The sequence below is a fragment of the Typopeltis vanoorti genome, chromosome 15 (assembly GCF_054136105.1).
Source record: "Typopeltis vanoorti isolate ZY-2024b chromosome 15, IOZ_Tvanoo_1.0, whole genome shotgun sequence".
In the NCBI taxonomy this organism is placed as follows: domain Eukaryota; kingdom Metazoa; phylum Arthropoda; class Arachnida; order Uropygi; family Thelyphonidae; genus Typopeltis; species Typopeltis vanoorti.
This window is the reverse complement of record NC_143563.1, coordinates 49510791-49537245: the sequence shown is the minus strand read 5'-3', so window position 1 is coordinate 49537245 and position 26455 is coordinate 49510791. Positions and strand designations below refer to the sequence as shown.

Below are 26455 nucleotides of genomic sequence, written 5' to 3'. Positions count from 1 at the left end.
AATCTTTAACTCTGGTGATGTTGAGTTGGGGTTTGTCAGAGTCAGAGGATACAAATCAGTAATTGAGTACGTTATTGCAAATTTTAAAATAGCACAGTTAATTTTAGATATAAGAGCATATTGAGGCTTTAAATTAAACTGTGATCATTATTTGGTATCAGCAAAAATTCAATTTAAACCAAAGTGGCTAAAAACACATAAAATTGAAAATTCTTACCATCCAAGCTACAAAATTTCTTCATCACAGGATCTCCAAGTTAGACAACAATATCAAAAATGCACAAACTTAAAAACAGAAATCACACATGAATCAAGTGACATAGAAGATGAAATTTGAAACAAATTCTCACAACAGTAACTTTAGGAATAAAGTGCAAATGGATTAGAAAAAGCCGACTATGAGACTGGGACAAAGAAATGGAAAATATAATAAAAATCAAAAAAAAAGGACAGTTACCAGAAATGGCTAAATTCCTAAACAATAGAAGCAGAAAGAGAGTATAAAAGAAATAGTGCAATTTCAAAATGAGAAGTAAGGAAAAAACATAGAGATGGAACAATTTCCTAACAGAACTAGAAAAGGATTTATTTAAGCCACAACCCAAAACCTATAAAGTAATAAAATACATGAATAAAGAAATAAAAGAAAAGATAAAAATACAAACAATAGATTTTAGAAAAATAGGTGACCTATTTTCAAAATCTCTGGACAGATGAGAACAATGAAATAAAATTTTATAAAACAAAGAATGACCTAATAGAAAATGTTAGAACTGAAAAATACAATAAAGAAGGTGAGAAATAGGAAAACACCAGGAGAAGATAATATACAGGGTGTTCGGGATAAATTTGACAGTTTCGTAAGGAAAAAGAAAATCTTCTTTGTATCTATTAAATTTAATGAATTGACAAAAAAACATTACAGGCAGAGTTAATTACAATACTATCAACAAGATTTACTCAAAATAACCACCATTAGCATCAATCACAGCTTCAATTCTGCTTCGGAACCTCGAACAAGCTGATGCTACAGTCTCCCTGGGAAGGGCTGCAAAAACTGTTTTAATTTTATCCATTAACTGGGCTTTTGTATTACTGGAAGTGCGATTGGTGTCTTTTTCAACTGCGCCCCATACAAAATAATCCATGGGGTTAAGGTCTGGGGAGTTTGGAGGCCAAACATTTGGACTGGTGAAGTCGTAGAAATTTTCAGACAACCATTTTTGACTTTTCCCAGAGGTGTGGCAAGGGGCCGAATCCTGCTGCCATACATACGGCCTACCATTGGCTACCCTTGTTATCCAGGGCTTGACTACAGTTAGCAACTCCACGAACAAAGCCCGAATTCCAATGCCAGGGTTCTTCAACACCTGTTCCTGCAGATTTGCGAGGAATTCTGCTGTACGAACGCAATCAGATCGTCTGCTAGGGATCTTTCTTCTTGCTACATCCTCGTAGTCACCATTGCAAGTCTCTAGTTCATGCCTGATTGTTTTTACTGTATTCAGGGAGCATTGGGCAGCAGTCGTAATATCCTTATTTTGATGGCGGGCACGAATCATCATGATACAAGTTATTCTCTTCCATGATTCAGGTGGGTTCCAGCTATCCATCCTTTCTGACATCTTGTATATGAATGAAGAAGGGTCCAAACTTTTAAATGAAGAGAAGTGTGTGTTAATACATGTAACTTACGGAAAAATATAATTAATTATAAATATGTCAAATTTATCCCGAACACCCTGTATATATAGAACTATACAAAAATGCAGATCAAAAATTTAATGAAAGACTTCTGAAATTTTTTAATGTGGTTTGGATGTCTGGAAAAATTCCTAACTCTTGGAAAAAAGCACTGGTTATCCCAATCTATAAAAAAGGAAATAAAGAAGATTGCAGTAACTATAGGGGAATTAGTCTGCTCAATACAGGATATAAAATATATGCAGGAATATTAACCAGTATTGTAGAGGACAAACTACTAGAAGAACGAAATGGTTTCCGAAAAAACCGATCCTACATAGATCCAATTTTTACTTTAAAATTATTAATAGAAAGGAGAAGAGAATTTCAAGAAGAAACACACAATGGCCTTTATTGATTATGAAAAAGCCTTGACAAAATTAGTGGGCTAAAATTGTTTAAAATATTAACTGATTTAAACATACCAAACCAACTTTTGCAATCCATTCAAGAAATATATACAGGAAATAAAATAGCACTTAAATTAGAACACATCTCAGAATGGAAAGATATATCAAGAGTAGTATGACAAGGATGTACCCTCTCCTCTGCTTTTCAATATAATATATAAATAAAATTATAACAATCTGGAAACAGTATAACCCATTTGGTATACAAATAACTCCACAAATGAAGATACACTACTATTTGCAGATGATCAAATAGTATCAGCTATATCAGAAGGTGATTTACAAAGATCATTAAAATCGTTAAATGATATCTCAAAACAATATAATATGACTATCTAAAGAAAAAACATATAATGGCATTCAAAGGAGAAAACCCAATAAGAAGTAAAATAGTGATAGATAATAAAATATTGGAACAAGTAAATACTTTCAGATACTTGGGATGTGATTTATCATACGAAGAAGAAGAAGAAGACATAGACACCAAAATATCATACTTTGTCAAAGTAAATGGCATAATATATAATATATTTAAGCCATCGCTAGTACAAAAAAACACTAGAATCAGACTATATAAAACCAACTCTACTATACGGAAGCGAAACATGGACCATAAAAAGGAAAGATGAAAAATGAATTCAAACAGCAGAAATGAAGTTCTCAGAAAAACAGATGGATATACCAAGTGGGACCATAAAACAAATGAAGAAATCTTACAATCCCTGAAAATAAAACCAATTAATTACTACATAAGACAGTATAAACAAAAATGGCTAGAACATTTAAATCGAATGGACAACAGCAGACTACCAAAAATATTATACAGATACAAAATAAGTGGAAAAAGAAGAATTGGAAGACCAAGAAAGAGATGGCATGAGACTGGAACAGGCCACTTGGCCTTAAATCCATGTTAGGAAGAAGAAGAAGATATGGAAAATATGACTTCTGCATTCATTCATATTTTGTATCTCTCTCTCTCTCTCCTGGGTCTGGCTCCCACTGATGAGACCTCAATAAAGGTCAAAACCAATCATGGCAGTGTTGCTATGTTCCATCGAGTCGTTTTCGACTCCTGGTGATTCTATGAAACATGCATTCTCCATTCAGATCTGTCCCTGGCCATATCTTTCATAATTCCCAAGTGCATTCCAGTTGCTTCTTTAACTCTATCCACCCATCTAATTCTTGGTCTTCCTCTTCTCCTGCTTCCATCAACTTTAGCAAGCATCATCTTCTCCAGACTGTCATTTGCTCGCATAATATGTCCAAAATATGACAATTTTTGCTTGATGATCATAGCTTTGAGGGAGCAATATGGCTTTATTCTGTCCATCCTGATTTATTGGTTTTCTTTGCAGTCCATGGTGTTCTTAGTAAGCATCTCCAAACCCATAATTCAAATGCATCCATCTTCCTTCTTTCACTCTTTCTCAGGGTCCAACTTTCACATCCATACAGTACCATAGGGAATATCATTGCTTTCACAATTCTGATTTTTGTTGCAAGACTAATATCTTTATCTTTAAAGATCTTGCTTAAATTTGTCATTGCTTTCTTTCCGAATAATAATAATCTTCTAACTTCTTCAGTACAATAACCTTCGGAATCCTAGGAGCACGAAATTGTTAACTGCTTCCATTTTCTCCCCATCGACTTCAAAATCATTAAGTTCACGTTGCCATAACTTTTTTCTTTTTGAAGTTATGTTTAAGACAATATTTAGCACTTTCTTCTTTAACTTTCATAATAAGTTCCTCCAAATCTTCTTTACATTTTGCAAAGTGGTATCATCTGCATACCTCAAATTATTAATATTTCTTCCACCAATTTTAATTCCAACTGAAGACTCCTCCAGCCCTGCCATTCTTAAAATGTATTCGCTGTACAAGTTAATCAGGTACGGAGATAAAATACATCCTTGTCACACTCCTTTACCTAATGTGAAATGCTCAGTTTCTCCAAGATCTATTCAGACAGCAGCTTCTTGTTCATAATTAAGATTCCTCAGAAGGATAATGAAATGCTCTAGTACTCCCATTGTTCTTAACACATTCCACAGTTTCACATGATCTATAGAGTCAAAAGCCTTGCTATAATCAAGGAAACAAAGGTAGATATTATTTTGATATTCCTGTGCTCTTTCTATTATCCATCTCACATTGGCGATTTGATCTCTTGTTCCTCTGCCTTTTCGAAATCATGCCTGTTCATCTGGCATTTCTCTCTTCATGAATGGTTCCAGTCTTTTCTGAATGATCTTAAGTAAGACTTTACTTGCATGAGAAATCAGTGCTATAGTTCTGTAATTTTCGCACTCCCTTGCATCACCTTTCTTCAATAAAGGTATATAAACTGATGGCAGTGGTCCTCCCTTTAATGCATGCTGGAAAGGATGTGTGCTTTGCATTATGGGATATTAAGGTAACTAATGAAGTCATCAGCTTCTGTATACAAGTAGTGTAGTTCATGAAGATACTTCACATGCAAACTTTGATTGCCTCATACTTAGATGAGTTGGTTAGTGGAAGTCAATTTATATATTGGTTTATAATGCATGCTAATTTTTTCTCCAGAAACCTCCCTAATATAATGAACTACTGGAGTGATCTATTGTTACCTGCTAGACATGTTATTTAGGGATTTTTTTTAATTTTTAATTTTTTTTTTTTTATATTAAGAGTTATATCTATTAATAGTGAAACTATTTTATGCCTAGCCTGGTTGGTTAAGTTTTTGTGAATGTCTTTAAATGGAAGATGAATATTGTTATGCAGTGTAAAACCACAGTCATGCTTAATGAAGTTGCTTGGTCATTGGTTTCTAGAGTGAGCTGGATTTTTGAATTATCTAAAATTAAATTTGAAAAAAGAAAAAAACTAAAACAAACAAACCAAAAACAAAAACCTTATCCTAGCCCCCTTTACAAATGTGGTGTAGGTTTATAACCTTTTTGTGGGTTGAAGTTACATTAAAAAAAAAGGGGGGGATATGCTAACAGTTTTTACAAGTATAATGTCAAATTGGCAGCTGAGCCTTCTGGTCCTTTGCTAAAACCATTGGGCACAACTTTTGTCAATCAACATTTCCACTGCTCTCATGTCCACCTCACCAAAAGACAAGCTAAATTATGGGCATCACTTTTCTCTTCTAATTCCTGCATTGATGACAGGACAAAGTCTCTTCTTCCCTCCACTTTATCCAGAATTGCTTTCTCCTGTCACTCCTAGTCTTCTACCAGAAAGAAATCAGAAGAATCCTTAATAACTGAATGCAAACAAGACATCCAGTTCTGTTAGTTATCCACCTATTGTGTTGAAAACTTGTTCCTTAGAAATAACCCAAGCCCTATATCACCTCTTCAATCTATCTTGTTCAACTGGTATTTACTCTACAGCATGGAAACAGGCCCACATCCATTCCATTCCAAAGAAAGGCTATAAAAATCATCCAACAAACTACTGTTCAGTTACTCTCATCTCTTTCTCTCCAAAAATATGGAAATGGTCATCAACAGCCAAATTCTGGAAACCTACCAACTAACCAGTGACCAACAATATGTATCCCACTACTCAATCCTCAGCCAATCTTCTAGCCTTCACCACCCACTTCTGGACTCAAGCCATGGAAAAATTCAGAGACACTTACGTGGTTGCTCTCAACAATTCAAAAGCATTTGATCAAGTTTGGCACAGGAGCTCAGCACTCTATGGTCTACCTTTCATCCTGTGCAACTGGATCTCCAACTTTCTCACTGGTTGCTCATGAGTTATAGTGGATGGTTTTCTCTCTTCAGATATCCCATCCTGTATATAAATGAAATGCTCTTACAGACTTCAAATCCTATCCATAGTTTTGCAGATAACAGTCCATTCCATTCCTCCTTTTCATTTGACAAACCTTGTAGGAGGATTTGCTGGAATCCTCAAGATCCACCATGATAATTGTCCTGAATTCTGATCTCTTAGCTATATCTCAGTGGGATAAGGACAGCATTGTAAACTTCAGTGCTGAATGCAAACTGATCCTTTGCAAGAAAGAGCTCACTTCCTCCCCCCCTCTCCTAATCTTTAGTAATTTCGTGATATCCAAAAACAATCAGATTTCCTTTCATGGACTGACTTACACTTCCAACCTTTCCTGGCACAAACACATCTTAGCCATAGTTTCTGCAGCTGCGAAAAAACTTGATGTACTTTTTCACTCAAGATACTACTTCATACCTTTATAGCTACTAACTCTGTACAAATCCCAAATCTGCCAAACCATGTAATATTGCTCACAGCAATATTTTTAACTATTTGCTCTTATTTCTCTGATGAAAACAGAATAATGGAGCTTTGTTGAATGGTAACACTTCCTCCAGCATTTCATTATGTTGTACCATCTAATTGTATATGGGATTTAAACTAATACAGCACACTTTGGTTGGTTAAATCCCAAATTGCCAGCTTATCTTTATTTGTTCAAAATGGTGAACTGTATCAATGCTAATAGGGTGTGACAAGTTGTTTGGAGATCTTCATTTATTTATGTAACTTTAATGAAACTAATGTACAATTAAAGTTACATATTATAGTTACATTTATTATAGGTTTACAACCTTTTGGTTATAAACCTGTAATAAATCAGTACCATGAGTGGGAATCATATTAAAACAAAAAAGAATAATATTTTTAAAGAGAAATTGTATTTGTTTACTAGATTTTTATATTAGAAGTTCTGAAGCTCTGCGATGTGACAGCTTTAGATCAAAAAAGTCCTTAAAAATTTACAATTTAAGGACGATAATTATGGTGAATGGCTGTTTTAATAGCAAGCCTCATTTTGACAAAATGCAATGAAATGAGCATTCCACTATTCTTATGCAAATTTCTGTTCATCATAAAAAATGTAGAGGATCATGGATATGTTATATAAGTGATTACAGTTCCCACAGGGAGAAAAAAAAAAAAAGTCCTCCTCCTAATCCACGATCCTCTCTAGAATGATTTTAGTAATGCTATCACCATCTTAGGCATATCAAAACTTTTTTATTTTTTCTTTCCTTCAGCGACTTCATAATATAGCAGTTATAAATAACAAAAATAGATGCAAAAAGATATAGCAAGTGCTGGGTACTTATTGATTTGAAAGGGCACAAATATCAAAATAATTACAATTCAGCAGGAAATATTATGCATTGGTTAACTGAACAAAAGACACAAAATATGAAGAAATATAAAGTTTTGTCTGACATATTTCAGGAGGTCAAGGGACCTCCTAGATGAGTCTTTGACTCCATGCGGTCTTGGATAATAATAATATTTTAGTAAAGAGATAGAATGTCATCCATGATTACAATAAAATTAGTTTAATCCTTTATCCAAGTGTGAGCAAACAAAGTTTGCACCTGAAAGTATCTTCAGGACTGGGTTAAAGTGGTACAACACACCAGGGAAACTCGTTGCAAAGGTGGAGCAAGATACCAACACTCCTATCTCAGTATCTGCTATAATGCAAAACACATCTCCTTGCGGATATGTCTAATGTTATGCATTAAGGGAAGGGCCACTACCCAGACTAGTTTCGACCTTTATTGAGGTCTCTTCAGTTGGAGCCAGGCCCAAGTAGAGATACTAGGCAGAAGCATTAACAGGTCATCTCTACTTATAGGAGTTGCCAAATGGTGTGCCACCCTTTTTTTTAATAAATTACTCTGAATTTAGAGAAAGATGTTGAAAGTTTATTTTCCACTTGGTTAGAGTATAATAAAATTAGTTTAATCCTTTATCCAAGTGTGAGCAAACAAAGTTTGCACCTGAAAGTATCTTCAGGACTGGGTTAAGGTGGTACAACACCTTATAGGAGTGTTGGTAGCTTGCTCCACCTTGCAACGAGTTATCCTGGTGTTGTACCACCTTAACCCAGTCCTGAAGATACTTTCAGGCACAAACTTTGTTTGCTCATACTTGGATAAAGGATTAAACTAATTTTATTATACTCTAACCAAGTGAAAAATAAACTTTCAACATCTTTCTCTAAATCCAGAGTAATTTATTAAAAAAAAGGTGGCACACCATTTGGCAAACTCCTATAGGTAGAGATGACCTGCTAATGCTTCTGCCTGGTATCTCTACTTGGGCCTGGCTCCCACTGAAGAGACCTCAATAAAGGTCGAAACTAGTCTGGGTAGTGGCCCTTCCCTTAATGCTTAACATTAGACATATCCACAAGGAGACGTGTTTTGCATTATAGCAGATACTGAGATAGGAGTGTTGGTAGCTAGCTTCACCTTTGCAATGAGTTGCCCTGGTGTTGTACCACCTTAACCCAGTCCTGAAGATACTTTCAGGCGCAAACTTTGTTTGCTCACACTTGGATAAAGGATTAAACTAATTTTATTATACTCTAACCAAGTGAAAAATAAACTTTCAACATCCATGATTACATTTTAAAAATTTACTAAAATTCCAAGAACCTCATTCTATATGGGCTCCTGCTAGTAAATTTGGCAATGCTAACATCAAAATATGAATAAGTAAACATTTTAATTTATAATATAAATAAATATGTAGTGTTTTTTTTAGGCACCTGTTCTTAAAACTTGGTACACATGTTTGGAGAGGCTTTTTGGAGCACAGGGGTCTGCAGTAGGACTGAAAAAGATGTTTGTGGATCAGGTAATATGTAGTTTACTTTTTTCAGTTAGCAATATTAACTTTTTTCTTACCAAATAGCTAATATTTTCTTAAAGTTATTAGTTTTTACATACAGTAACTGTTATTTAAATGTCCAGTATGCTTCAGAAATCAGTGGGCTGCAAGTTTCAGTATACTTTTTCTCTCTCTCTCAGTCAATCTCCACCACAGCTGAAAACTTGTTGACCAATTGTGTTAATTTTCATCATCTGTCTCTTGTATCATTTTAAGTGCATCCTCCAACCTTAGTCCAGCAATTTAATCTATCCATTTCCCATAGGAGCCTGTCTCTTCTAGCTCCTGGCATCTTGTGTTGCATGAAAAGTTTTTTCAGTGTTCTCTGCCTCTCTTTCTTCTTGAGATGTGTCCAAAATATCTGAGGATTTTTTTCTCTACCATGCTACAGAGACCCATTTCAAAATTCAGTTGACCTCTGATACTCAGGTTGATTCTTTTCTCTGTCCAAGGAATTTGAAGTATCCAGGTCCACATTTCAAAACATTGATCTATTCTAATTGCTTTGTTCAGTGTCCAAAACTCTGAGCCATAAAAAACCACAGAGAAAACCTGAGATCTGACCAGTCTGATCTTTATGTTGATAAATATTTTTCTATTCTTCCAGATCTTTGTGGGCTGAGTCATTGCAGATCTCCCTATTGTAATTCTTCTTACTTCCTCCATATGACTCCCTTTGTTAGAGAGCAATGTGTCCATATTGATAAACTGATCGACTGCATTATTGTTAGTAAGCTGTTCTGAAGTATTTCCATATAATTCTTATTTAGGATCATTGCTTTGTTTTATTGATGCCAATCTTGAGTCTTTATGTTGACAAGCTATGCCATTCTATTCTTCCAAGAAGTTTATTCATGTCATTTTCATTTTCTGTTATTATGTCATCAGCTTATCTTAAGTGGGTGATTCTTGAGTTGCCTATCAGTATGCCTTTCTTCCAGTCATCCAGAGATCTCTGGATTATCTCCTTACTCACAGAGATTGAAGAGTCCAGGAGATAGCATACAACCTTACTAATTTTTAAACAGAACTAATCTGATAATATGACTGCAGTTTTGTTATTGTTGTAAAGTTGACATTAACTGGATAAGATGTTCTGAAAACCTAGAGACATCAATTTCCAATTTATGCAGTTGAAGACTTTGGTGTAGTCAGCAAAGCATAACTAAGTACAGCTATTGAATTCTCTTGATTTCTCTATAAGGTGTCTGAGATTTGAGATCTAGTTTCTGGTATCTCTTCCCATTATAAATACTACCTGCTCCAAGAAATATGATCTTTCAAGTACTCAAGAGAGTATTGTATAAAGAGAGAAATGCTAAAATCAAACAAATAAAAAGAAAGTGACATGCACATGCTTTCATGCTACAGGAAACAGTGCAGTTAATTAATGCTAGGATGTGATATTGATAGACTTGAATAATGGAACATAACTAAGATATTTCAATATCTTAAATATCTAGAAGACTTGTAGCAGGGATAAATAACCACATATAATATTATATGTGGTTATTTATCCCTGGACTCCAGAAATCCATTCTCCACAGGTGAATGATCAGAGACAAGTGGCAAGTGAATTTTTAGCCGTGTTCTAAATGCATTCAATCTATATATATTTTTTTTTATTTTTTTTTTATTTTTTTTTTTTATTTTTTTGCATAATTTGCACTTTGCATTTTTAAAATATCATCTCATTTACTGTCAAGCTATTAATCTTGGTTGGCTGCCAACAAATTTATTAAAGAAGTTTTATTTCTAGCTCTCTGGAAATAAAACTTTCCCTTTTAAAGAATCAGCATTCCCTTTTAAAGAATTGCAAAAACACTTTCAATTTTAGTTTCAGGTTTTTTTTTTTTTAAAGTCATAAAGTAAACCATTCATCATAGCTTTCTTCTGTCCTTTTATCTCCTTTAAGGTCCAGAACTTTATTTTTATTTCTACATTAATACGAACTGTCATGAAAGACTTTGTATTTTTCATAGCGATTAAAAAGTTAGCCTACCTTATCTTCTTCATTTCAACAGTTGTTCTGTCATCATTGTCATAACATAGCAATTAATAACTTTTAAATGTTTTTCTTTCTGTATGAGACTTCATAATATATCTGTTTTTTGAGTTCCAAACAAACCTCATTATTCTTCATGGCAATATTAGTTGTTCTTTTTACTCCACCCATGCTACACTATACATCACACTTCCAGTTTTCATTTGTTGTGAAGTGAGAAAAATGAGCTGCCATTACATGTAATAGTTGCAGCATTTACTTGAAAATAAATGTCGAACTTGAACTATGAGAAAACATCAAAGCTTTAAATCTCATGAGTACATCTAATCACCAATAAATTTTTAATGAAATCAATGCATTCATTTAGCTCAGTATTAGCCTTACACGTATTCTACCTGATCTTACTTCCTACAATATGCACTTGGTATATCATATCTGTAGACTGGTCTTCTACTCCTCTTTCCTATACTCTCTCTTACTTCTTACTCCCCCCCCCTCCCCAGTGCTATTAGAGCAATTCAAAGATGAAGGGGTGACTCTTTCCTCTTAAACTGTAGTTTCCACTATCTACCAAAAAAAAAAATGCAAGCCTAGTCGTCTTAAGGTGGCACTAGGATACCTATCATCATGCTAGTCACTTAACATAGGGAAACGCATGTTACTTTCAAGTCTCAACAAAATCTAAACTGGGCAGAAAACATGGGAAAAGAACACAAACTGGAAAAGGTTATTTTTCTTTTGGAAAAAGAAAAATGTGGTGAAATATGCTGCATGGAACATTAGAATCACAGCACATAAAGAAGAAGAATGATAAAATTTTAAATGACAAAAATATAGAAATTGCAGTTCTTACAGAAACAAAAAGGAAACTTAAAGGAACGAAATAAACAGCTAATTAAAATATCATATATATATATAGTGGAGTGGACAAACAAATACATGCAGAAGCTGGTGTAATGATTTGGATCAATAAATCAATTAAAGCAAAAATAACTCATACATACTGGAATGAAAGAATATTAGAAGTGCGATAAAAATTAAATAAAGAAAATTTAACAGTAGTTGGAGTGTATACTCCTGAAGAAGTAAAAGAAGAAAATGATTACTTTTACAAAGAGTTACAAGGAAAATTATATGAAAAATTAAATAAAACAGACCATATAATTATAGCCAGAGATCTTAATGCCAGAATAGGAATGAAAAAAATTAACAATAATATACAAAAATTTGGAGAATCAACAGCAAACAAAAATGGAAAGTGATTCATTGATTATATAATATATAATAATTTAAAAATAATGAATACATTGTACAAACATAAAAATATACACAAATATACATGGTGTGCATGAGGACAAAAATCAATAATAGACTATTTTATAGCAAATGAGAAAGCAGCAAACCTCTTCCTAGATGTTAAAGTCAGAAGAAGGCTAGAAATCGACACAGATCACTGTTTAGTGCAGGCAAAACTAAGGTTTCTACCAAACTGGATACAAAAAATATAAAAAAATAAACAAACTAGAGAAACAAAATCTAATTACAAAGTAAGACTACTAAATGATTCAAGTATAAGAAATTTATACCAACAGAGAATTAACAACTACTTAGAAAAAATACAAGAAAATGAAGACATTGAGAAAGAATGACATAATATAAAAGAAATTATTGTATCAGCAGCATATGAAAGTCTAGGAACACACAAAAAATATCATAAAAATACTTAAGTATAAAGAGCTAATAAGCTTCATTTCAGCAATGAAAATTGCCGATACTTTATAGTTTACTATATTCGGCAAGAAACTCTCTGATTCCAATCCTTGAGTTTCTTATTCGGTTTTAAAACTATGTGGGATTTAATATCCCCTTAATTTAAGTAATCATAAAAATAAAAAATTACATATATGGTGCATTGAAATAAAAGCAGTAATTGAAAATAAAAAGCTGGCTTTTAAAAGATGATTAAGTAGCAATAAACAAGATAAAATTGAATATAAAAAAAAAGACAAGCAATAGCCAAAAGAGAGAGAGAGAAAGCTGGGAAAAGTTTGTATCATATCTAGAAAATGACATATACAAAATAAGATCCAATGCATATAAAATACTAAAAACACATGAATAGATAAACTGCAAATATAAATTGTGAAATAGATGTAAAAGAATTCTTGGATTACTTGACAGATCTTTGGATGGATAATACCGGCATCAAAAATAATTACACCAGAAACTTACAAAATACTTTAAATGATAGAATAACAATGAAAGAATTAAAGGACAACCTAAATAAAATAAAAAATGGCAAATCAGCAGGACAGATGGGATAAACTCTGAACTGTATGACACCACACTCTCAGGCAAGGCATTCCAATCATTCACAACTCTGCATGAAAAAAACCTGCTTCTCACTTCCCTACTCACACCCTCTTTATAGAGTTTCCAAGAATGACCTCTGGTTCTCCCTTGATCTCCCACTATTTTCTGTAGAACCTCTCCAGCATTGATCCAGTAACAACCCCTTACTAACTTGTAGGTCTCTATCATATCTCTCCTCTTCCTCCTGTCCACCAGACTCTGCAAATTGCATCTTCTCAATCTTTCCTCATACTCGACATTCCAGAGCTTAGAAACCACCTTAGTCAGTCGCCTCTGGACCCCTTCCAACATCCAACTTCCTTCCCAGATTTGGTCGCCTGAAGACCAGGTGATTAAATCTGGGCACAATAGTCCATGTGTGTGGCCTAATCAAAGCTTTATACAATGGAACAAGAATCTCCCTACTTCTACAAGTCAGTGTCCTCTGCATCATTCCCAGAAGCCTTTGTATTGTCTTCACAATTTTGGCTATGTGTCCCCTAAATTTCAGATCGTTATCTACTATCACCCCCAGATCTCTTATTTCCTCCACCTCCAACAATATATCCTCATCAAGCATAAATTATGCATCCCATCTTTGTTTTCCAAATTTTAAAACCCTACATTTTGCAACATTGAACTCACATCCCCATTCCTGTGCCCAATCACTCGATCTATTCAAGTCTTCCTGTAAGGCCACAACATCTTCACTACACTTCATGGTTCGTCCCAACTTTGCATCATTTGCAAACAACTGAATATCTCCATCCAAATCTTCACCAATATCATTAATATACAAGTTTAACAGTAATGGACCTAAAACAGACCCCCTGAGGCACTCCACTAGTGATTTTCCGTTTCCTGGATATCGATCCCCCATACACAACTTGTTGACACCTATCAGAAAGCTAGTCTCCAATCCAATGCACTAATCTAATATCCAACCCCATCTGCTCTAGTTTGACTGTCAACATATCATGAGTTACTCTATCAAAAACCTTTGCAAAATCCAAGTATATTACTGTGTATCCTTCTCCTCTGTCCAAGGAAGCAGTCACTTTATTGTAATAAGTAAGTAGATTACTAAAACATGACCTCCCTTTAGCAAATCCATGCTGTCCATCAAAGATTATACCTTTGTTATCAACCCAACTCTGGATCCTAGTTCTCACAAGCTTCTCCAACAACTTAACCACAACACCTGACACACAGATAGGCCTATAGTTTGATGCTTGAGTTCGATCACCTCCTTTATGAAGTGGCACAATCTTGCCCTCCTTAGGAACTTGACCGAGTGCAAGACTCGTATTAAAAAAATACGTCAAGGCAGGTGTCAACTCCCTGGTACATTCCTTCAACGTGATGATATATTATCAAGTTCCACAGCCTTATTAACATCTAGTTTGCTCAATTCCCCATACACCTCTTGCTTACTTAAAGTCAGTCTCTCCTCCCCATCATCAACTGCTCTCAATCTCTCCATGAAGTCACATTCACAATATTGAAAGATCTTTATGAACTGCTCATTAAGTATCTCCACCACATCTTCTGCAACAGTTGTCTTTATACCATTTTCTCCAATCAATGTCATCCTTCCATAATCATTCTTTCTTTTGCTGGCTATATATTGAAAGAACTTCGTATACATATATACAGTGAAAAAATATTATTAGAATGTTAAAATGGATTTAGAAATGGATGCTCTACAATGGATGCAGCTTCTGTTTAAAACTACTTATAGAAAAAAGAAGAAAATTTAATTTAGAAACTCATCTTTTGTTTATAGATTACGAAAAAGCATTTGACAAAGTAAAAAGATATATACTGTTTCATATATTACAGAGAATAAATATACCTAATATTTTACTACGTGCAATATTGAATATATATAAAGATAATAAAATAAAAATAAATGAAAAATTTTCTGAAAAACAATCTATAAACCAAGGAGTAAGACAGGGATGCCCTCTGTCTCCAACAGTTTTCAATATTTACATTAATGAAATATTAATACAGTGGAATACTTTAAATAATCAAGGTATAGAAATTTCTCAGAATAACAAAATAAATACGCTATTATTTGCAGATGATCAGATATCAGATAAGGAAGATAATTTACAAAGAGCAATACAGTATATAATTTAAATGGTTATAGTAGAACAGTTTGGAATGAAAATTTCCATAGATAAAACTAAAACAATGGCATTTTGTGGACAAACTCCAGTTAGAAGTAAACTAGTTATTAATAATAAAATAATAGAGCAGATAAATACTTTAAGTTATCTTGGATGTGAAATATCATATGAAGGAGAAAAGAGCTTAAAATTAAAAACTTAAATTTTACAGATTATAGGCCTGATAAATAGAACACTCAATCCAAATATAGTACAAAAAGAAACACGCTTGAAATTATACGATACTTTAGCAGTGCCCACATTGTTATATGGTAGTGAAATTTGGGCAATAAACAAATAATAAAAACAAGTGAAATGAGATTTATGAGAAGAACTGCAAAATACACATTATTAGACCAAAAAAAAGGAACGGAGACATTTTAAAACAACTAAAAACAAAATCAATAGAAGAAAAACACTAAACAATTATAAACAAAATGGCCAACATCCTAAATAAATACTAAAATATAAGCCAATTTGAAAGAGAAGGCAGGGTAGACCTCAAAAAAGGATATTGGATGGATAATGAGACCAGAACAGATCAATATGGTCTATACCCGTAATTAGCGTTATGATGATGATATTCTACAGTAATCAGAACAATATACCATAGATAATCTATTATTTAAAAAAATATTAATTGTACTTTTCTCACAGTATAATTTCATTAACATAAGCCAGTAATTATAAACACAAATTAAATTTGATATAATCTAATTAAATACTGTAGTACATCTATATATCTTATTCTTATGACACCTTTATCTCTTAACCCCTTAACGTACCAATTAAAAATCAGAAAGCATCGTTTTTCTGCCAATTTTTTTGGGCGAGGGTGGTTTGCTGGATCAAATTCATCATTATTTTAAAAATAATGATGAATTTGTGCAAACGCAAACAAAATAGCTGATACACGCCATTGGCAACTTTTCTTGGCTGAAAGGAAATAGGCACAAGATTGTCTAGCGTCTATATTCAGTTGTATTTATATGTGAAACCAATATTCAAAATCAATTTGGTGCAATAAACAAAAGACGTATCGCAGATGTCTTTGTAAGTAGGGACCAAATTATAATACAGTATTGTCTTAAATTTATTTTCTCAGCTCACAATATGAATTAACTACTGCAATCAAATGCTTGAAAATTGTAAATAATGATGTTTTTAAATATTGTTATTTAAAAAATAGTTATCTTCAAACAAGTCAAAGACCTGATCATGCGACTGAGTGCATCATGAAAAGTGAGTCTGGCTCCACGTCTTTCCTATTAAATTATTGTTTATGGGAAATTTACATAAATTCATCCTTTATTATGAACAATAAGCAAAAGAAAACACAAACTGAGTTGCAAGCATACACTTTAACCCCACATTAAAGGAAAGCATATTTCTGTGTAATTACTTATAATGTATAGTGAGAATTGAAGAATATGTTACTTTATTTTGGCACCTTTTCTTTTTTTTTAAAAAAATCACCTATAATTATATTTATGTAAAGTGGAACGATAACTTGGGTGAGTAACTTTTTTTTTTGTGTGTGTGTGTGTGTGTGTGTGTGTGTGTGTGTGTGTGTGTGTGTGTGTGTGTGTGTGGTTAATAGATTTAAGTTGTATTTCTGGAGCACCATTAATACAAGAACTTGTGCAATATCTGGTTGTTAATAACCACACAATATCCAACTTGAGCTACAAGTTTCATGCTGAATACTGAGTGGTTTACTGCACATTCACTACATGTCATGTTTAATGATATCTGGTGTCTTTAACTATTAATAAATTTAGTTAATCCTTTATCCAAGTGTAAGAAAACAAAGTTTGCGCCTGACGTATCTTCAGGACTGAGGCAACTCGTGGTAAAGGTGGACCAAGCTCTTATCACTCTTTGTCTCAGTATCTTCCATAATGCAAAGCACATCTCCTTGCAAGCATGTATAATGCTATGCATTAAGGGAGGGGTCACTACCCAGACCGGTTTTGACCTTTATTGAGGTCTCGTTGGTGGGAGCCAGATCCAGAAGTGGTGATACTAAGGCAGCAGCAATGGAGAAGTCAAATTTTGTGGAATGGCGTGTCATTCTACTTAGCCCATTCTATACACGTATTAAAACCGTCAACTGCCTGTTCATGTTTTGCTTTTTTTTTTCTTTGAGTTCTTTATCATCATCATAGTCTTCTAATTCATTCTGTAGTGTCATATTTATAATTTCAGCATCTGATTTGATTTTGAATTCACTTTCGGTTCTACCTGTAACCCATTCCGTAACATCTGTTTGTGAAATTTCAACATCTGGATTTATATTTTTAACCAAATTATGCAAGTTTTGAATTTCCTCTTTTTGTGTATCACCATAGTTATCTTGGTAAATTCTAGAAGGCCACAGTTTTTTCCTTGACGCTTGAATTGCTTCAGGTTCGACGACTTCCCAAGCAGTAGCAACTGAGAATGCTACATTCTTCAAACGTATATTTTTTATTGATGTGGTAAAGTCATAATTTTGGGAAATTACATTTAAAAGCAGTTTGGATTACTGGAGGATTCGGACTAAAGAGGTTCGGATTAGCGAGATACCACTGTACTTAGCAATAAAGAGCTCCAATAAAATCTGTAACATCAGGATACACTTTTAGCAAAAGATTGAGACATAACCTCAAATGGGACTAAATAATGTTGACTTTTATTTTAAATGCATATTATAGAAAATTACTCTAAATGTTATATCTAAATATTATGTCTCAGTTATATTCTGTGTGTATTTAATTTTTTAGTGACTGGTATCACCTGCATTTTATTTTTATAGCAATCAGTATAGCTACGGCTCTTGGTTACAAACATTGTACAGTTCCTTCTAATCTATTTCCATTTTCTCTTCTTTATTTCTAAGTCTTTTCTTTAACTATCAATCTCAACATTGCACTCGAAAAATAATTGTAAGATATATATATTTTTTATAAATATTATTATTACATAACACCTCCAAGGAGTTTAAAGACTAATGGAGAGAGGAAACTTACTTTACAATTCTCAGTCTCCACCAACTATAGCGAACTGTCACTACCATCATCATCTATACCAACATCATTTAGTGCCACTACTAGTATTTTTTTTGTCTGTAAGTTGGGTGTGTTCTCAGGGCCAGTTTTTCTGTATGTGGGATGAAAAACCTGCCACTTCCATATGAGATCAGCTAACTCACATTCAATTGAAAAAAAAATATATAAAGATCCCTCTTGTGGCAATGACAATTGAACTTAGGCCTTTTCCAGTTGAAGGGCACAATGTACTGTTCTTCCAATTGCACTAACATATGTAGTATTACTTTTTACTATTTATTATTATCACTTGTATTGTTGTTCTAAATACTTGTTACATTTATTGTATTATATTTTCATTTGTGCTACTACTACTATTTTAATGTTAATAAATTTCAATTTTTCAGACTCTTTCTTTATTCTTTCAACATTTGCTCTTTATTCTATATGGTTAAAATAAATTTGTATATTTTGTTTTCTAGTTTCTTCTGCTTTCAGAAAATGGAATTTTATCTATTCCCAGGGATTTATTGTTCCTTAATATGCTAATGTGTTATTATATACTATGTGTTATGAATATACTAATGTGTTATTACCACTAAGTTCTTAAGTTGATGATAGCTCTACAGATACATCTTCTACAGTATGAGCAAGCGTATAATTTTGAGTTGCAGAAATAATGTTTCTATTTAGTAACTCATGGAAATATTCTCTCCATCAGTTTTTTTTTTTTTTCTTTGTTTGTTGACATATTCCCTTGTCTGTCTTTGCATATACCTAGCCCAGGCTTATATCATTGAATTTGCTTAATTATGTTATATGCTTATCTAACCTTTGTTCTTCAGTTGTTGTTCTGTTTGTGCATATTCTTTCATTAAGGACTAATCTTTTCTTCCTTTGACAGTCACCCTTGTTCTTCATTTCTTGTTTTATTTGTGCATATTTTTTCATTGAGGACTAGTCTTTTCTTTCTTTCTACAGTTTCAATTCTTATGTTTTCCTGGCTTAATCTTAGTTGGTCTTGCCATAAATTCTTTGCATGCTTTATTTCTTTTTATTATTGTTTGAGCATGTTTTTCTTCAAACCAGTTTCCTTTCTTTTGCTTATTTTTGTATCCAAGAATTTCTTTTGCAGTATTTAGAATCCATATATGTCCAGCCTCTTTCTATATCTTGCTATTTTTGGCTTCTATGTTTTCTTTAATTTTTTGTTTGCAGATGATGTGAAGCCAGGAAGGGTATTAGTAATAGTACAGATGTGGCAGCCCTGCAACAGGATTTCAATAAACTGGAAAGATGAGCATCTCTCTGGGGGGACATCAGTTTTGGGGGGGGGTATCAGTTTAATGCAGCAAAATGTAAAGTCTTGAAGTTTGGGATACATCAATGGGAAGTTGCAAACTCTGTTGGAGGAGCTGTACTGGAGGAAGTAGGGGAGGCAAGAGATTTAGCAGTGATGATTGATAGAAACCTGAAATTCAGGGAACATGATAGGTATTAGACAGTTGTGTATGGTGGGGCAGTATCAAGGAGACAGAAGGTTACAAGTGGGGTCCCACAGGGCTCAGTACTGGGACCTGTATTGTTTAACCTTTATATCAATGACACTGTCAGTGGATTGCATGGAAATATTCAGTTGCTTGCAGATGATGTGAAGTTGGGAAGGGTTATTAGTAATAATGCAGATGTGGCAGCCCTGCAAAAGGATTTGAATAAACTAGACAGATGGACAAATGAATGGGGGTGTCGGTTTAATGTAGCAAAATATAAAGTCTTGAAGTTTGGAATACATTGATGGGAGGCTGCATACTCGATTGGAGGAGCTGTACTGGAGGAAGTAGGGGGAGACAAGAGATCTGGGGGTGATGATTGATAGAAAACTGAAATTCAGGGAACATATTGCAAAGGTGGTGAAGGTAACCCAGAGGATTGCTGCAATACTGAGAAGGATGCTGACCTGCAGAGATAAAAGAGTTATCATTCTGTTGTATAAGACTCTGATCAGACGACACTTGGACTATTGTTCTCAAATTTGGTCTGCAGGATTTGAAGAGGATATATTAACTGTAGAAAGGGTACAGAGGCAGATAACAAAGATGGTTTCAGCACTCTACAATGTTACTTTTTAGAATAGGCTGAGGGAATGTTGACTGCAGAGTTTGGTAGATAGGAGAAGTGATATGATTGAGACCTAAACTGTTGAGAGGTAGTTACATAGCTGACACTGTGGAGTTAGTGGAATGAGGGAAAGGAGCGAAGACAAGGGGCCATCCCTGGAAGTTATGAAAGGAAGCTGTGAGCAAGAGAGAGTGAGGAGTGGTTTCTGTGCACAGAAGGTGGTTGAACAGCGGAATGCATTGCCTGATAGAGTGGTGGGAGTATTAACAGTCAGTGAGTTCAAGGAGTGGTATGATAGACTTTGTGTTTTCTAGAAAGGGCTTCCCATGATGAGTCTTTTGACTCCATGGAGGCCTGAATCATAATAATAATAATAATGAAAAAATTGATTTTAACTTTATTCTTCTTTAAGCATCTACAAATTAAACCTTAGTGCTCTTTCATTTCTTTCTTGTTTTTTTACTGAGATGCTGCACTTATACTTAATTTTGATCAGGTAATGATCTGAATCACACAAGCTTCCCTATATCGTATCCATAATACTCGATGCTGATCTTTTATCTATAAACACATGATCAGTCTGATTAAATGTTGTACTGTCTGGGATATCCATGTCCTTTTATGGATGTCTTTATGAGGAAAGCATTTAGAAGATATAACCATTTTTTTACTTATAGCAAAATCTATCAGTTTCTCTCCATTATTATTAGACTGGATATGTAGACTATGTTTACCAGTTGTTTCTTTATATATATCTTCCTGTCCAATCTTGGCATTGAAATTTCCAATAATTATTTTTGTCATTAGATGGTGTTGAATCATACAGCATCTCTATTTTACAGAAAAAATACCTTTTTATATATATATATATATATATATATATATCTCATCCTTTTTCTTCTGTTGGTTCATGAGCATTTATAACTCATAAACGAAAAAATTTTGTTCTGATTCTTATTTTGCATAATCTTTCATTTGCAGATCTAAAATCTAAAGCATTTTCTTTATTGTGTCTATCTGCTATAAATGCTACTCCAAATTCATGTTCCTCTACTTTTTTGCTTGAAAAAATTTCTGTTCCAGTCCATCTTGTTTCTTGTTGTACTGCCACTAATTTTAATTCGTATCCATAGATTTTTATATGAGTGCTCTAAGTTCTCCTGTCTAATATAATGTTATTGTATTTCATGTCCCAAAATCAAAACCCATTACAGTAGATCCTTGGACAACGCAGGGGTTAGGGACGCCAACCCCCCATATTGTTCAAAAATCCGTGTATAACTTTTAGCTCCCCAAAAACTTGGCTACTGATAGCCTACTGTTGACCAGAAGCCTACCAATAACATAAACAGTTGATTAACATATTTTGTGTGGTCTGTATGTATTTCATACTATATTCTTACAATAAAGTAAGCTAGAGCAAGTGAAAATATATTTACAGTATTGTACTGTATTTAATGGTACCATAAGTTTACATTGTCTGTTTACAAGATGGATTGTATGTCTGTCAGTACCTACATTAGTATTGTCTTATATGATACGAAACACTGTAGATATTATATGCATTACTAATACTAGACATCAAAAATGAAAAGATAATGTGAAAAAGAAATTTATTTATTTATTTTCAGGCACTGTATGAAGATTCATGGTCAGATTCATTCTAGGATTTATGGTAGCCTATATGCTAATGAATGAATGAATCATTATAAAATTTTTATTTTATGGTAATTAACTAATTAAGTTAATGTTATACAGTTATGATTCAATGCTGCATCTTTACATTTGTTTACATTTCTCTTGACTGCAAATAGCCATATTCGATTAAGTGTTTGTGTGTATAAGTTTTGATAAATTTTAACTTTTTTTAATAGATCTGTATATACTTTATGGTAGTAAGTTATAAAATATACTAGTATCTACATATATTTTATGCATTCATGACATACCTAACATTTTCTTAATTTTTTTGATATTTTTATTCTACGCGATTCGTTTGAGAGTTTTTTCGAATTGTCAAAATCTAAAAATTTTTCCAATATATTTATTAAAAAAACCACATATAAGTGGATCCATGCACTTCAAACCCACATTCTTCAAGATTCAACTGTAGTTGTTTCTTGAGTCATACACATTTGGTCTGTCCAGTTTGATGTTTAACAAGTAGTAGTTTTCTAGGAATGCAAAAATATGTCATGTATCTGAAAATCCAATTTTGCAATCTCATTCAATATGATGAGAATTACTCTATGCTGAAAATATGTCAAAAAAGCTTTTTACTTGAGTTTTTAATTATTATGTAGTTATGAAATATAAGCATGATTTTAATGCATTCTTGAATTAGAAAGGTTGCAATATGAAGTCTTTTTACAGGGTATGTTTGCACCATTTTTTCTGGCTAATTTCTTGGTGGTATCAGAAACACTTCAGCATCATTCCTGGTTCCAGATAACAAGCAAACTGCAGAAGGTATATGCAGGTTTACATTTGTGTGTAATAATTTTCATAACTGAGTGATCATTTGAACTTATGATATTTGTACTCATCATAATTTTTTTTAATTCATTTATGGATATTGATTCTAATTAATCTTTAAATGGGAGATACTGTTATATCTGATTCTATAGTGCATGAAAACAAATAGAAATATATGTTTAGGGTGTGTGAAAAACAACAGTAACCCTCTGATTATCCTAAATAAATAGAATTTGTGTGATCTGTCACATAAACATTTTTGCTTATTTTGTAATTACTTATCAAGAAAACTTAGAACTAATAACAATGCAAGTGGATTATGGGATGCCATGTGAACCTAGTTGAGTTAGTGAAAGATCATTTTCTGGATGATATTCAATATTTATCTTCCTTTTTAAAATAGAAAATCCTGTGTGTCTGCAGATAAATCATGTTTAATTCAAGGTGTATTCAGTCCTCCCTACTTTTTAGCATAATAGCAATGGCATAATTTTTAATTTGAATATGAACTGACCATTAGTTTTGATTAAGTCGATATTTTAAAATATAGTAACTAATCCAAAAAAAAAAAAAAACTACGTCCTTCCTGGATTTTCCTTTAAACATGTCTATGTGAACTACATACTTACTGAATTTCAACCAAGTTTGTGTGGCACAATCACTCCCATGAAACAGCATAATCTTCAACTAATACATTAGCTACTACAGTATTAGAATTAACTGCTAGCGAATATCATTCAACAGCTGCTTAAATCTGCACAAGCAAATTCAGACTCTGTTGGTTCATTTTAATTCCTAATTGATTCTACTTATTAAAATAACTTAATAGATATAATTTTTATCTATGCAACTTAATACATTTGTTCCTTTGAACTCTGATAGTGTAATATCATATACTTTAGATGTGACCAAGACACAAGCTGATATGTGCATAATTTATGACTCATTATTTTGATTTATTTTTCGAATAGTTAACGGTCCATCTCCCTGGCAATGTCCACGTAACATTGGATGAAATGTATTAGATCTTTTGAATAAATTCTATATAATTTTTGCTATATATGTAAGCAGTGAAAGTTATTTTAATATGTCTATTGCACATGTTCCATTAAAACTATTAATTGCATTTAATTGAAATGCAAAATGAAACATAATTAAACATTTAATGAGGATTAATTTGATATCTGACAACTTATGGTCAAGTAATTTAAACTACACTGGCTTGCATTATTAATGTAAATATACATGGAAATAGTTCTCTTAAAAAATTATATTCATGTGATATTCCTTTAATATGTATTAAAATAACTCTATTAGAGGTACTAATGTTTCTATAATTATTCATCTGCATAAAAAAAAAAGTTAAATATTTTGTTTGTTAAGAAATCAGTGCCTATTCTAGTCCTTTTGCTAGCATATATAGATCTGTTTTAACAATCTATAATTTAATTAATTATATTAATTTATTAATATTAATAAAATGTATTCATTATATTTCTGCACATATAAGAAGCAGAAATAGCTCACATGTTCTTCATTCGAAGGTTGTTAATTGGATTCAGGAAAAGATCATCTCTGCTTCTTATATGTGCAGAGACATTGGAATATTTAACTCAAATCTAAAGTTATTGATACCAAAAATCTGGACAGAAATTCATTTTATTACAACAGAAATGGCAATCAGATTTAAATCAAGTAATGCTTGCAAGAAAACATCCCCCTGATGGAAAGTTGGTTATGTTATTATTAGTAGTAATAACATAACGTGATGGTGGTGGTGATGATGATGATGATAACATCCTGTTATCATCATCGACATTCTCACAGGATCTCCATGAAATCGAGAAACTTATTGTGGGAAGCCTTGTCTCACAAAGCTCATCATATAATATCTGAAAATCATTAATCATTTCACACATGCAATACCTTTTTGGCAATGTATTCCACATCATCATCATTGCTCTCCATGTAAGAAATCTACTTCCCATTCCCTTGTGCAACTTCTAGGGATGGTCCCTTATCTCTTTTTCTTTTTTTTTTCCTGGAAAAATCTTTTTATAATCTATTTGGTAATCACCTTTTAATAATTTATCTCTCTCCTCATAGCTGACATTCCAAAGTCCTGATATTATGTTTGTTATTTTCTTCTGTACATGTTAATGTTCTTCATCCCTTGAAGTCCAGATAGCAAAATTTGCACACAGTAGTTTGTATATGAATAACCACATCTTTATCTCTGCAAGTCATTGTCCTCCTTTACCATTGCAACAGTCTGCTGAATAGTCTTCATGATATTATTATTATTATTACGTAACACCTCAAAGGAGTCCGAAGACTCAGCGAGGAAGGGCATCTACTCTACAACTCTCCATCTTCACCAACCACAACTACCTTCATCATATACAATAACGCTATCTTCCGCCGACCACTACCACTAGTATTTTCACAAACAATCACAAACATCCATGTCCACGGCGGGATTCGAACCTGCAGCCTTTTGGCTGGAGAGTGGATACGCTAACCACTTGGCCAACCAGGCTGGATATATAGATAAAAAATTAAAATTTTGTGGATAAAATTAAAACAAAGTTGTAATTTTTATTAAACAAATAAATAATATGATATAATTATGTCACTATTTCTTTTAATGAGATGGATGAGCTTCTCGGTCTTGCAGAATTACTGGATATCTGGCTCAATATTGGTCAACTGCAGTTGAAGATCGGCACACACACTAAGTGTGTGTGCCGAATTCTGTATTTTCTTTTTATTTGAAGGAGCGATGAAAATCCTTTCTCGCAAAGATAGGTTGTAGAATATTGCATGACGATTTTCGATGCTTCTTCAGATAATTCGGAAAATTCACTTCTTACTGAAGGCGAGATCCAGAATTAAGCCAAACCACGAAAACGGAATTGCATATTAAGCCCACTGTCACTTGAAAGCTCAATTAGCTGTTCTTGTTTCGATAACGAAAGGTCGTTCTCATGAATGCAAGCCTGAAATGGATCGTGAACCCACAGAAATTTCTTATAATAGTTACACGGAAAATATGTTTCCAAATTCTGTTTCAGAGTTTTGAGGTGGACACAAACCCAGTGGTTAAATTTCAAACTAATAAGTTTCGGGACCCTATACAAAATAACCAATTGTATTTACCTTTTGAATGCTATCCAAGGAAGCTCCAAACATCCCCGTCCCTTTCACCACCCGTTCGTAATCAGTCTACTGTTGATATTGACTTTATATACACATTCAAAACTGTAAACAGTTGTTGAATAATAACACAATAATGTAGGCATAATTACCGTAAAGGGAGAAAAGCACAAAAGAGAAAAATGTTCCTACAAAATAACCAATTGTATTTACCTTTGAATGCGATCCACTGGTCGAGTGTCCAGCAAGTCAGCAAATCTTTCCTTTCGTTCAGCATGTTAATATTATCGCATCGCAA

The 26455-nt window shown here is 33.2% G+C and overlaps 1 protein-coding gene across 4 annotated transcripts in view; it reads left to right on the top strand.

Annotated features, from left to right (window-relative positions):
• The window catches only part of LOC150098752 (mitochondrial inner membrane protein Mpv17-like), a 138304-nt gene that overhangs the window by 57065 nt on the left and 54784 nt on the right, over positions 1 to 26455 (top strand). For all 4 annotated transcript variants that reach the window (XM_090405137.1, XM_090405136.1, XM_090405139.1 and 1 more), the window contains 2 exons: positions 8723 to 8815; positions 22900 to 22995. In XM_090405137.1, coding sequence (XP_090261263.1) covers positions 8723 to 8815; positions 22900 to 22995 — 189 coding nt within the window. The remainder of the gene's footprint in view (positions 1 to 8722; positions 8816 to 22899; positions 22996 to 26455) is intronic.